A 14,360-nucleotide genomic window follows, 5' to 3' on the forward strand; every position below is an offset into this window, starting at 1 on the left:
ATTGTATTTGATTAAACATGTATACAGTCCCGTAACCAGGATTTAAGCAATACTGAGGACCAATTTCCGGGGGCCGAAGGGCAGCATCCCCAGAATTTTGGGGGGGATTTCCCCGATCTAAATATGCATATTTTAAGATGTGTCGAGAGCAACTATAGGCTTGCGTAGGTCAGTCACTTGTGAAGACCATCATCATTTACCTCCAAACCCCTACATTGAACGGAGCATACAACAACCAGCGGAGAAAGCAGAATTGCGTTGACCAAAGATTGTATATTTACGAGAAGATGATCCTCTCCACCGCCCACATACACACACAAGCAATGATGGTGATGATCAGACAATGGAGCACATCCTATTTTGGAGCTGTACAAGTTATTTTTAGGAAGTTAAATCACCTTTTTTTTAAAATGTTATAATACAGAGGTCCGGACCTCTGTGTCCTCAATAGTAGCTACGGCTATGCATGTTTATACTGTATACATGGCCGTAGATACCATTGAGGACACAGAGATCCAGACTTATTAGTATTATTCTTTAAAAAAAATAAAGGTGATTTAACTGAATGTGTGGACATTTCTCAGTCTGCCTTTGCTACAGTGAAGATAGCAGACTGTGCTCTCTTGCCTTCTCTGCCACAAAACAATGTGTTATGTAGGTTGAGCGACGCAACTCGAATTGTACATTTATTTACAAGTCGAAGAACTGAGAGACAGCGTTAAACAGCAGCACATATAACGTGCCTCACAGAGCCTCTATTTTTATTTGCCCAAAATATAGATTCAAGCATTTCAGTGACCTATTCTATTTCTGAAAGATGGAATATCTCTTCACTCTGTCACATTTAAACCTGGACAGCATTCGACTTTAGCTTAAGCACCAATGACTTGCTTGATTCCATAATTTATTGTTTATGAATAAAAGTGTAATTGTTAATGAGCAATCAGTGGAATTAAACAGTTTCTGGGCTATAAAGACAATGCTAATACATTTAAGATTTTCTACTTGAATATGAATGAGACATTTAATTATTTTAAATCTAATTGCTGTACATAGGTATTATGATATTGTGACATTCAAAGATTTTAAGGAGCCTGAAACAATCAGGAAAAAGAAAGATTCAACAAGAGTGTGAGATCCAACATGTAAAATAATTTAATCAATAAAATATCAAGGGGTTTGGTGGGTGTAAACATCTGGCATACCTTATGGTACAAAATAAAAGTCAGTTAGCCTCCAGTACAGAACATAACATTAAAGTAGTATACTAAGGCATACAGTATTCATGGGTTAACTCAATAAAACACAGAGCGTGGTGACATTAGAAAATTTAAATTGTGACTAGCTTTGATTAGGAAATGGCACGAGAGCAGGCAGCCAAGCACTCCCTTATGCTTCTTAAAGTATAAAGCACATCTTTCACTGAACTATGTGAAATTATACTCTGCTCTTGTTGATCCCACACATTAGTGTTCACTATGTTTCTCTCCATGTTAATGGACTAAAGCTACAGCCTGTGCTCAGAGAAGAATCATTTGCTTTAGTTTAAGCGCAAATGCAACCCTCTATGAATTCAGTTATAGGCCATGTGTTATCAATCAGTTTGTCACAAAACAGGAAATCAGTATAACAGTTAAGACTTAATCTGTTGTGTTCATCACACAACACTTCTGAGTACACATTTTCAAGGTTATGAATGCAGTAGCTATGTGCACGATATATATTTCCAGCATTCTGAGAAATCTGTAGCTGCTTTCAGATTGTTGGTCACTTTTAAACAACATTGAACTATTGAGTGAAATATGTTTACAGAGGATTTCCCCCTTGAAGGTAGTGGTGCTTAGATAAATGAGCTTAATTTCAAACAGGTAACTGAAATGTGTTCCACAGCGACACTAAAATGTTGGGTATCCTCAAAGAAGTCTTACATTATAATATAAATAACTAGTCCTTAACTCTATAGTTATTGCACCTCCAACAACAAATCCAACGACTAACAACAACAACTTAAATCTTCACAGCTATGCAGTGCATTCAGATAATCTTTTAAATTATGTTCAACAGTAACTTCTTTAGACTAATGACATCTTGATAGAGTAAAACGAAAGTTGCAGAGATGTGTGACCTTCCTCTACATCTTTACTGCAGAAGGGATTCGAGAAGAGCGTCTGGCTTTGCAGATCTTTTCCTGTGGGGAGATGAGAGCAAGATAAGAGTAATCAAAAACCTCAGAACGTTTTCAGCCCTGTCATTTCTCAGAATGACAGAATATTAAGATAACAGCAGATTGCATCATGCTTACGCTTGATATCCATATGCTATACAGAGAAATTGTGGGGTCGGGTCAGGCCAAACAGCCACAACTAGCAACTCTTCTGTTTACTCATAGGACTATTTTATGTAATCTAACGGAAGTATTCATGAAAAACTGTTGAAACACATTAAAATGGCAAATGGCCTAGAACTTACAATTGGCAAAGACTGATCTTTGAGTTACCCCAGAATACTTTTCAGAAATGGCCATTTACAAACAATAACTCTAAGTGTCGTCATGTTGCAAAATCAAAAAAAAAGACCTGATATGAAAAAGGTGATTGTTTAAACTACTTCAGGAGGTGGATTGAGACGCACTAAAGCCAGAGTTTGGAAAGGTGCAGTCTCTCAATGACTCCTCCAACTGCACCTACGCTTGTGGTAAGCAAGTTGACGTAGACAGAACAAAGACTGTATGTTAAGGTGGGCAAAATGACTGCCTCCATGTGAATGGATGGGACAAAAACGGTGCAATGTGACAAAACTAGTACATGCCACATTTTTTTTAAAGGTTGATTTCAGGAAGTGCTTATTACACAGATGTATGTTCAAGCGCAAATTTTTTCTGTATATTTGGTTTTAGTAAGCTATTTGAAACGTCATGATTGACAGCTGAGACTGACCAGCGATCTGTTCAAATTATGTTTCTGGCGCAAGATGGCAGCGTTCTTATCCTGGATATTTTGGCATAATGTTTGGATAGTGGGAGGAAGTGGAGATGCGACATCCATCTTTATAAACACTCTATGGTGCAATCACTGTACCCTGAGAAACTACATGGTGTCACTTTGTACAAAGTAAATTACTTTCGTCCAGTCTTGGGTCGACCACTCTTGCTACTTTTGGAGGTTCTGGGCCTCTCTAGTTTCATCAGTGACTGCCGCATGCTCTCCTCTGTGTAGGCCAAATACACATGGGACAGATCCACCTCAAACGGCTGCAGAAGAAACAGACAGGAGAAGAGAGAAGTGAACAATGCACTGCACAGAGAGAAAAATATATCAGCCATTACACAAAATGTATCCTCTTGTACTCACATCTTTTTCTTTTTTGTCTGGAGCAGGAGTCTGTTTTCTCATATTGTTGCCAGTGAATGCCACACATTTCTGAACGACATCACAAAAACACAAAATAAGACAAGTCATCCTTAACTCAGGGCCAACATATATAAATCAAAGTTCGCAGTGTGCACACGAGTTATGCAAAGGGAGCTCACCAGCTGCCACTCTCCGATGTCTTCATTCCAGTGCACATAATTCTCTATCATCTCCTACGCAGAAAAACATGAGAAAATATAAAAACAGGACATTACCACTGATGCAAAGCACCACCAGCTGCAGAGCTGCAATAGCAGCACCTGCAGGAAAAAAGGTGCTTCTGCAATGTGGACACCTGTGCCCGGGCCACACTGGCTGCATGTGCATGTGATACAGTTAGAGTGGTTCACACACACACACACACACACACACACACACACACACACACACACACACACACACACACACACACACACACACACACACACACACACACACACACACACACACACACACACACACACACACACACACACACACACACACACACACACACACACACACACACACCTGGTATTCCTGGGGAATAAAGTTATCTATAATGAGCATCTCGAGCCGGAGTTCTCTGCTGAGCTGGCGGATGTTCTCCAGGAGGCCTTCGATCTCTCTGTGATTTTCTTGTTGTAGATCTGCCATCTAACAGACAAAATGATATGGACTGAGTTTAGAAAATTATCACTTTAAAGACAGAAAAACAAATTATCTTATTGAATTTTGACTGGGAAATAATCTGTCAAATTCTTGATGAAAATGATCCTACGGAGCATATGATTGTCACTAGATATCGCACCACCCAGCCCTGACAGGTGCTTTTCTGTTATACTTACTTCGGATTTAGCAGCCATCAGCATGGTCCATACTTTCTTCAGTTTCTTGGTCTTTCCTTGAGCCTCCTCCTGTAGACTTGTGTATTTCTCTTCTATGTCCAGACGTTCTTGCTGTTTTAAGAGGCAAAGGGAGCAATGATTAGTCAGAAGGAAGCTCCAGCAAGCAAGCTATGGTCTGTGGTCATGGCTACAAGGAACCTATATAGATACATATAAAAATATATAGGAAATATTTTTCATATCCTGACATCAGGCTTATTTCAAACTGAAGGGACATGCCTCTTTGACTTTTCTCTAAACATTAACTTTACATGTAGATGAAGAAAGTGAGAAAGTACCACAAAGCAAAATGATGCTGTAAATCAAACTATTTTGGTTTCTGATGTCATATCCAGGTAGCTCTGAAATATTGCAGGGTTGTAGACCAACAATGTGACGTGTGTGGGTGAAGATGGCACATTTTTCACATTTTAACTGCGGAAGTGAATTTTGTTAGGGCCCATACAAACACTAATTCAAGCTACTGAGAGTTTTCAATATGATGTAAATAATGCACAGATTTATGTTGTGTCAAGCCAAACACAAACACGAATGATCAATATAAACATTAATTAGTGAGGCACCAGAACAGAAAGCTATGCCTTCGGATTGACTTTCAGATCGCAGAAATCGGGAAAATTAAGTATCAAAATCAAATTCGGCCCCAGGCCTGTTTTTTACATTTTATATTTTTGATCTGAACATGAAATCAGTCCGACAAATAAAGCTATATTTGTTTAAATTTTTTGATTTTCAAATGAATATGAAATGAAGTAATGATACACAGATTTATTGCATGTTTTTGCATACATACAATTGTGTTTTTGACACTCCTGGTCTGAGTAGGTTTCAAACATCTTGCAGACACGATCTGTGCTGACCATGGGTTTGCCCTGACTGTTTTTAAATGAAATAAAACCATATTTCACTTTGCATGTGCTTCGTTGGCAAACAGTGGACGTTCGGCAAGAGCAATTGTATTAGCAGCTATGCCTCTCTGCTTGTTGTCATTATAAAAGCTAAAAACGTGCGTCATGCTCACTTAGCCTGCAGAGAGTAGAAGAAGAGGGCTACACACACAGGCTGCAACGCTTTCGCGAAACGACTCATAGGGTTAGGGTTGGGGTTACAGCAGTTTGACGGCACCATTTGTCAATGCCTTCTTAACAGCAGGGTATTGTGATAATATTCCAGTAGCCTACAACAATACCAACTGTTATCTGTCCTTACTTCTTTCTCTTCCAGCTCCCTCCGCAGCTGCTCCGCCCTCCTGCGACGTTCTTCAAGTTCATTGTTGGACTCCTGCAAGAGCTTTTCTTGCTCTTCGGCCTTGGCCAAGAGGTCCACCCCACCCACAATCACCTTCTTCTCTAAAGCTGACAGTTTCTCCAGCAGAAGGTGATGCTCCTGCCTAAGGGTTCGAGTTATATCAGGTATGAAAGGTACTGTATCCTTGATAAATAAAGTACTTGAAATAATCATTCATTTATTGCAAGGTCTGCTAACAGTGAAATAAAATATTCAAGGTTTTCAAACAAATATCTTGAATGGACTCACTGGGCTTTAAGCAGGTCCTTCTCCCTCTTCTCCAGCTCTGCTCTTGCCTTGTTTCTCTCCTCCTCCTCCATGTCCAGCTTGGCCTCAAGAGCTTTTCGTTCCTCATCGATCTTTGCCTGCATCTCCACCATCTTGTCCGGAGAAACCTTCTTCCTGCCTTCAGAGAGACACAGGGGAACCACAGTGTCCTTTACTCACAGGTTGTTTTCGCTGTATCTTCTCATGCCAAGCACTTTTCCGCATATAAGTTAGACTGGTTTAAAAGCATGTTGATTAGTTTTAAACTGTGGTGTTAGTATCATTTAATTTTTACAGTTTAGTTCAGTAAGTCGCACAGCAGAAGTCGAATTTTGAGTTTCTTAAGGGAACCCTGGTTCTAACAGGGAGTCAGTGAGAGCCACCTACATATATTTATGATTTGCTTGTTAGTTTAAAGGTCCAGTGTGTAAGATTTAGGTGAAGGGGATCTATTGGCAGAAATTTTATATAATATAATCCTAGTGATGTTTTCACTAGTGTGTTTCATCTAAATTGTACGAATTGTTGTTTTCTTTACCCTAGAATGGGCCCTTTATATTTAAATACTTTCTGTTCACATCGGGAGCGGGTCCTCTCTACAGAGGCTGCCTTTTTTTTTTTTTTACAGTCGTCCAGACTGGACACACTAAACACTTTTTGAGTTTTTATAACAACTGAAGGCTACCACAGGTTCTCTTTCATGTTTGGAAGGGGAAGGTGAGGTGAGGGGTATTCAGCTGCAACATGAAAACTCACCTCTAGATATCACTAAATTCTACACATTGAACCTCTAAGCAAAATTTCATATTGAAGGGAACTTACAAGAATCTGTAAAACAACATGATGGTTATGAAGATGTATAGCATGAGTCCCATGGCAGTGACAGTCTTATTGCGACAGACAGAAAGATGCCAACAACAGTCTGTGGTCGGCTCGGTCAGAATTAGTGAAATAGCTATGCATGGCGCATTAGTTTATGAGAGCAGAGACAGTAGGACCATGTAGGTTCTCAAACCAACCTCTTTCTTCTTGATTTAAGAAGTATATAGCAAGTCAGACAGGCGGCATTTGCACCAGAAGGAGAGAGAGAGACACACAAAGAGCAACACATTACAGAGTAATCTTGAAAGTTGTATGGCTCTATAGAGTGGAACACTGCATGTGAAAAAGGAAAGAGACAAAGTGAGATCAAACTCAAAAATCCCAAATATTATGAAATGCCTTAGGAGAAGTGACAGTGAACAGAGATGAGAAAATTTTATAAAACCCCTTTACATTAAACATGAAGCATTGTGTTGGGGAACTGCATCTTCAAGGTACATGGGCTGCAGACAATATAGTGTGGAAGAGGTGTAAACTGAAACTGATGATATAAAGTTAAAAGATTTTTGTGCAGAAATAGCTTATTGCGCCAAGAACTGTCCGGTGTGAACTCAGGGATCCGTCCCGAAACATCTGTGTGCAACTTTTTTTTGTAAATCCAATAAAAAATGAATAAATACATTTTTGGGACATGAAAACAAAGGAGGGATCTGGGCTGTTGCCTCACATACGGAAAGTTTAAAGCCCCTTTCACACATGCAATGTGATCCATAAATTGTCAAAATACATTCATATGTCTACTCTACTCAGGATTTAGGAGAGCTCAAGTGTCAATAGTATAGTTGACACAATATAGATTATATTTCTCTCTTCGTAAGATAATGAACAACCTTCCAAAGATAGAAAATATATATAAAAAATATAACAAGTATAATAAATACAATGAGTAATTTGTTTCAATTTTTTTTGTTATCCTTGTTTGGATCTGGATGGTAACACATTCAAAGAGAGTATGAGCGGCAATTATTGGGTACATGTAATAAAAGTTATACAAATTTAATAATATGTAATATATAAAAAAAATAAAAGAATAAATTATTTAAAACAAGACACTGAAAAATAATAGATATAAGAAAAGAAATCCTTTAAAAAACACTCAGAATATTCAGGATGAACACCAAAAACATGCTACTTCCTCCAAGGAACCTTTCAACTGATACAAAGTAATATGAGGCCTCTAGATAAGTTCAATCCACATTTTTCATGCAGTCCTGCTGTACTATAATATACATCTTGTGCACCCTACTCACAAGGGTAAGGAAGTCATTAAGCCCACTTACGGAAATACTACAAAGAAGAAACCCAGAAAAACTGGGAATCCCCCTAAAAAAAACACCTACATACCCTACAGAGAAAAAACTGCATTCATCAGTACACATTCATCAACACATCCGTCAAGTAGCTCTCAATTATCAACTTTCACTCACGCCAACTATTTACAGAATATAAACAGATAAGAAACTGTTTCACACCAAATGCTACAAACACGCAAACAAATTGATGACAAATAAAGAGAGAGACCAGTATGAACCATCCTGGAACATGGTCTCACAGGAACAAAGGCGTCATCATTGCAACATACTGTCATCCGTTTTTAACTGTTCTCAAACATAGCAAGGTGTAAAGGGTAGGGAAACTCCTAAATGAGAAAGGTGTTAAGATTATGAATGATAACCCTGAGTTTATAGAATAACCACTGATCTGAAACTAACTTCAGCTTGATGATTATCTGACAACCTTACATCTGACTCATATAACTTATCATTCTAATAAGGGATTGAACTACATGTAGACATCTATGTCTACCGATGTATATCCAATACTAATTAACACAACATTTTGAAGATTGCATCATTCGATTTTTAGTCATTTGCTGTCATACTGCACATAGACTGTATACTAAGTTGAACAACATGTTTCTACTTAGTACATCAAAAAATGACAGAAACCATCTTTAAGAAAATTGTATTTTAATTTGTGCTTTTGACTTTTTAGTTAGCCCCATGACTCTTCCACTTACACGGAGGAGGAGGAGGTAAGGTTTATGACCTATACTGCAGCCAGCCACCAGATGGCGATAAAGATGATTTGGCTTCACTTATGGGGAGCTGTCATCTCGTCCATCTTTATATACAGTCTATGCGCCACACATTTATATTCATGTGCATTTATCACATATTCTTACCTCGTCTTCTCCTGCATCCCACTCCTGCCTCCCCTCCTTCATCATCACCTTCATCCATCTCATCTGATCCACTCCCCTCAGAACCAGAGATCTCTTCACCTACAATCACACAACAACAACAATTTAAGTGGCAGTCTCAAAAGTGCTATTGAAATCACATATATTTTTCCATTCTTGTAGTCTAAAATAAAATAGTTTTTTTAAATGTATTGTTAACAGAAATATCAGTCATCAATCATCAATGTGCCAGTTGAGAGCGAGAGGAAATAAACAAATCAGAACTGCAGCTACAACCCATTGACGGACAGTGTGTGGTTTTATAGAGGCTTGAAAGAGTGAGAACCACATCAGCATCTAAACAAACCAAAGTTACATTTGCAGGTGTGTTAACACACTGTCTGAGGCAGCTAACCAGCTGCATCTAAATACAACATCTTAAATACCATATTTTAACAGCTGTATGGTACTAACCCTGTATGAAGGTGATGGCTGCTGTCATTGTTGTACATTCTGCCTTATGTTATCTACTTCTACAGTCATAACTGAGAAAGAACACAACTAAATAAATCTAGGAATACACAACTATTATTTCCTTTAAATAGCTGTTCCAGCATGAAATATTGCCAAATTGGTGGCATTTTAGCTAGCTCTGGCTAACACCACACTAGTGGAAATCACTTCTTCTTCACCTTGGGTGAAACAAATAACATGTACAAGACATGGTATCAGATTGGTATATAGCGTATGGTATTTGCGTACTAGCTGAGGTTGATTTTCAATATTGATATTGGTATTAGACCATCTCTAGGTGAAATCATCAAACCAAAATTATCTAAAATGAAATTTCTTCTTATGGTATCTATTTTTCCCTCAAAGAGGAACACCTGAGTATTTTAAAAAGCATATATTCTACAGCAAAAAAAAAACCAAACAGCATTATTACCTTCCTCTAGTTTCTTCTTCAGCTCCTCAATCTCCTTCTGAAACTGGCGTAGCAGGGCATCCTTGGGATCTTCATTGATCCTGGCTTTGTTCTTGATGTTTTTAGCCCTATTGGCATAGCGCAGGGAACTGATGGTCTCATCGTAGTTATAGTCTGCGGGGCCTATATTTGCACACTGGTGAGGAAATGTATGAGATTTAAATTGTGAGGCAAAAACTGTAATGTCAGCATCAAGTATGGCAAAATGCTTTGAATTGGCCAAAGCTTGTTTTGAAACTTTCATCGTACCATCATGGTCTTTGAGTTTCCTCCGAGTGAATCCTGCAGTAAACGGGTCAGTTTGGAGTTCCTGTAGGGAACGTGCGTGCTCTTGCCATCCACCAGGGCAGAGATGACGTTACCCAGTGTGGAGAGGGATAGATTGATCTTTGTTGCTTCCTTTAAACGCTGACCTGTGGCTCCAGTCTTGCCCTGTCTTTCTGAACCCTGTGGGATGGGGGTGGTTGATTAATTGGTTGTGGCTGGATGGATTGTGTGCAATAAAGCATATATAAAATCAGTGTGATCGCATTCTCTGGGACGAAGTTTAATTTTGCTGAGAAATTTCTGACTGCAGATACATACTGCAAGGTCAACCAGATGAAGTTTTCCCATGCGCACATGCTGGTTTCCATCAACGCCCTTCTCACTGCACTCAATGGTGATGGTGAAGATAGCATGAGAACGGGAGCTGTGTTCATTCATGTTTGTGGCACCGACAGACCCTGAACACAGTGAAATAACAGAGAAAAACTTCACAACATGACTCATATCAGTTAAGTGGAGTCCAAATGTCTCAAACTAATATGCCAAACATCCCATGTTATCTTTGAACTTTAAAATGTGAGTGGAAATTAAAATCTTTATGAAATCATTATCTTTGCACTTTGTGAAATTCCCTTTTATGGCGTTTCTGACTAACATCATGTGAAGTATTTTTTACACATGCTTAACAAGTTCTCAACAATATCTTAAATGAATATTAAATTTAAATTTATGAAAGTCAATCAGCTAAATACTCTCAATATTGTATATAATGCGAGATTGTGTAAACCTCTTTAATATCCATTTCTTATAAGTAAGCTGCTGCTTGTTGTGGTGATTGTACTACATATCACACAGGTAAATATCTCAGTGGAAAATAACATGTTAGATTTTATGGGTCTCTATTTCCATCTTCATGACGTCCGTCTTTCAACTTACGGTTCTTGTGTCCCATTGTCATGATCCTGTCCATGTCGTCAGCATTGTTTACAACATAACCAGATAGGTCTTTGATATACACGCCAACATCTGGCCTTTCTTTCACCTTTAAATAAAAAATAGACCTTTTATCAGGGAAAACTGTCATCAACCTCAAATAGTTCATTCACCTTAATATACTCAGCAACTTTTAACAATTTTTCACATATTGAAAAATATCTTTTGTGGCCTTTATGAAAGATCCTCCTAGACAGATGTAGTATTAATCACTGAACTGTATGTTCTGGCTTAAAAGACATTTCCTTTTACCTCGAGCCTCTGCATCTGATCCTTGCCCAGCAAGTCCTTCACTTCCTCGTTGTAAATCTCCAGATATGAAACACGGACCAAAAACCTGTGAGAATAAAATGTGTACAAAACGTGAGGTAAATGGAGAAAGAAAAGGCTTTGTGAATAATTTTCTCACTTGTAACACTTGTGGACTTTGACAGAAGCTCTGTTAACATGGGGAATTTTGTTCTGATAATATTGATTGACTTCATTAAGAAACAAAAAGATCTCACATAATCAATCTAGTCAGAGTAATAGCTTCTATCTAAGAGAAATTAAATTGATTTTCAAAGGGGTGACCTAAACTTTCTCGAGCACCACAGATGGAAATTTGTTCCTTAAATGCTTCTTCCAAATATTTGATATCTTTAGAAAATTAGGGAGCTCCGCCACTTGAGTTGCATTGTATATGACAAGCCACTCTGCCATTCCGTGTGATTTACAAGCACTTCCTGATCTGGGAGACTTTTTTTAAACAGCTGTTATTACTTGCGGGTGGCGATAAAGATAATGCTTACTTTAAGCTCAATATTTATGTTTACTCAATTTATGACAGTGCAAAACCAAGGCAGTGTGTCAGTAGTAATGTCATGCTTGTTGCTTTAGATGGAGTGTGCATGTTAGAAATATTAACTCTTCACAAAATCCTTCAATTAATTTGGCATTTATGTAAATGGGGTCATTGTAGTTGTCAACTGAACTTAGGGGAGTGGCTAACCATTTGTGTAGACCAAAAATTGTTTTTATTCCCTGACTGATTCCTCTCTTACCTGGTATCCCCCTCTGCCTTGGCAATGTGACCAAAAATATGGGCAAAGGAGTTTGGGATAATCCCTCTTAGCTCTGGCACTGCTCTCACTCCCTCCATGGTGAAGGTTTTTCCTGTGCCAGTTTGCCCATATGCAAAGATGGTGCCTGAAATGAGCAGCAGAGTGTAAGTTCACACCATCTGTGCTAGTGTGGAATATGAAAATTAAAGACTAAAAGGAAACAATAGCAGTTATTAGGGTTAACAATAAAAACACAGATGGCAAGCATCTGACAGAGATTAAATGTAGAGGAGGCCATGAATGCTGTTGAGACCTGGTTTTAACATCCGTCTAGAGAGAGCCGATCACAAGCAGACAGCCTTAATTTGGTCAGTTCACACCTGGCATTAAAATTTGCCCCGGATGTGTCTCCTGTGACCACATGTGATCGGATCTCACTTCCTGTTCTATAGATAAGCAAACATGACTGCCATTTGTGTTCCAAGGCCAAAATTATGTGGTTTTTACACAGTATTTGACCTTGTATGTGTCATCAACAAAGCAACGCATTGGTGACTGAGATTAGTAAAATATGATTCATTGTGATACTGTCGCGGTTCAGAGGACGTAAGTTGAGTTGGCATCTGCATTCACCCCGCCTTCCAATGTGGTCTGACTGATCAGATCTCAGGACACATTTTAGTGGGTTAGGACCTGTACTTAGCGCTGATCACTCGTGATCGGATCCCTTAGGACAGATGTTAATACCAGGTCTGAACGGGCTCTGTAACAGTGTCCAACAATCATTACTGTGAGGGTCCTGATTTTACAGCAATGGCTTATTGATTTTTTTTTTTTTTTTTTTAATGTACCGTTGTAACCCTCTAATACTGAGTTGATGATGGGGCGGGCTGTGAGATTGTAGACATCCAGCTGTTTGCTGTCTGGTCCAAACACAGTGTCAAAGGTGAAGGTCTTGGGGGGCTCATGAGGATTCTCCAGCTTGTTGACAGTTATGGTCCCACGGTTCTCATCCACATTGACGACCTGTTTGTGGCCCATCATCTTCTCTTTCTGGTTGAAGGGACGACATCTCACCACCACCTTGACTTTATCACCGACCTCCTGCTGTCTCTCCAGCTTATTACTCTGTGAAAAGAAAAACTAAGTTATGACACAGGAGAGCAACTAATGTGTAGTGACAGTTAACTCACTAAACTACAATGTCAGCTAGCTAACATGGGTAGAAGGGAATAGCTGGAACACTACTATACGTACAAAGATACACAGCAGGGTTTGTGTTTCTATAGTTTTAGCATCATTGTGAGGATATTTTGGATGATGCTCCCAAATTCATAGGGTTGTTTGGGGGTTAAGAATTGGTTTTAAGGTTGGGCATTTAGTTGTTATGGTTAGGGCAAGGGGCTATGTTTGCCTTGCATTATTTCAAGGAGTGTCCTCTCAACTATAGAAAGATAGAAGCCAAGTGTGTGTGTGTGTGTCTGTTCAACGTTTAGCTCACGGTATTAGCTATGGAACGTTTTGGGTTTTTTTTCCATTTGCTGTGTTGCTAGGCAGGCGAACGCTTGCGTTGCTAACGTCGAAACGCTAATGTCAACTAGCACAGAAGCTAATTTGGAAAACATGCTCTGTGAAAACTGCACATTGTTAACGCGTCCTGACGCATGATTTGAGGTGAGAAAAACAACCCAGCGCAGTGAGCTGGGTGCCATTTCATTACATCCTGTAACGATGCTAACCGGTTAGCATCACACCAGAGAGGAGGGTGGGGTAGAGGAAGGGAGGAACCGCACTTCCAAACAAAACAAAAAAAAACAGGCAAACAGGCCTGGTGACTTACCGCCATGGTGAGACTGCACAGAGGAGATTAGAATAAGCGTTGTGTCCGTAAGGATTCGGTCATTGGAAACTAGCTTATCCGAAGAATGTACATGCCAGCGTAGAGTCCGTTACATGTGAGGCTCACAGCCGTTAGCTTGTTGTTAGCGCTGAGCCTGTCTGCGCATGCGTACAAGGGAAGGGAGTCTGACACCGGTTGGCTCTGGTTCTGGTTATAATGACTGTACTGCATTATTATTATTATTATTGTGATTATTATTACTATTAGAAGTAGCAGTAGTAGTATTAGCAGTGGTATTATTATTACGATTAGTAGTA

At 39.1% G+C, this 14,360-nt stretch overlaps 1 protein-coding gene across 3 annotated transcripts; it reads right to left on the minus strand.

Annotated features, from left to right (window-relative positions):
* Positions 1 to 1,132: 1,132 nt before the first annotated feature.
* Positions 1,133 to 14,217, minus strand: kif3a (kinesin family member 3A). Of its 3 annotated transcripts, none has more exons than XM_034598046.1 (18): positions 14,044 to 14,217; positions 13,055 to 13,331; positions 12,204 to 12,348; positions 11,413 to 11,497; positions 11,104 to 11,209; positions 10,486 to 10,625; positions 10,150 to 10,347; positions 9,862 to 10,036; positions 8,919 to 9,017; positions 6,871 to 6,876; positions 5,834 to 5,990; positions 5,507 to 5,687; positions 4,238 to 4,348; positions 3,921 to 4,046; positions 3,530 to 3,583; positions 3,351 to 3,419; positions 3,120 to 3,250; positions 1,133 to 2,188 (listed from the first exon to the last, which is right to left on the minus strand). In XM_034598046.1, the coding sequence occupies exons 1-18, from the start codon at positions 14,047 to 14,049 to the stop codon at positions 2,140 to 2,142; spliced, it is 2,115 nt and encodes a 704-aa protein (XP_034453937.1). In that variant the 5' UTR covers positions 14,050 to 14,217; the 3' UTR covers positions 1,133 to 2,139. The 3 variants fall into 3 exon arrangements, with proteins under 3 accessions (XP_034453937.1, XP_034453936.1, XP_034453938.1); XM_034598045.1 differs by having other exon boundaries at positions 6,871 to 6,879; XM_034598047.1 differs by lacking the exon at positions 6,871 to 6,876.
* Positions 14,218 to 14,360: the final 143 nt, after the last annotated feature.

Source organism: Hippoglossus hippoglossus, chromosome 10 (assembly GCF_009819705.1).
Source record: "Hippoglossus hippoglossus isolate fHipHip1 chromosome 10, fHipHip1.pri, whole genome shotgun sequence".
Lineage (NCBI taxonomy): Eukaryota > Metazoa > Chordata > Actinopteri > Pleuronectiformes > Pleuronectidae > Hippoglossus > Hippoglossus hippoglossus.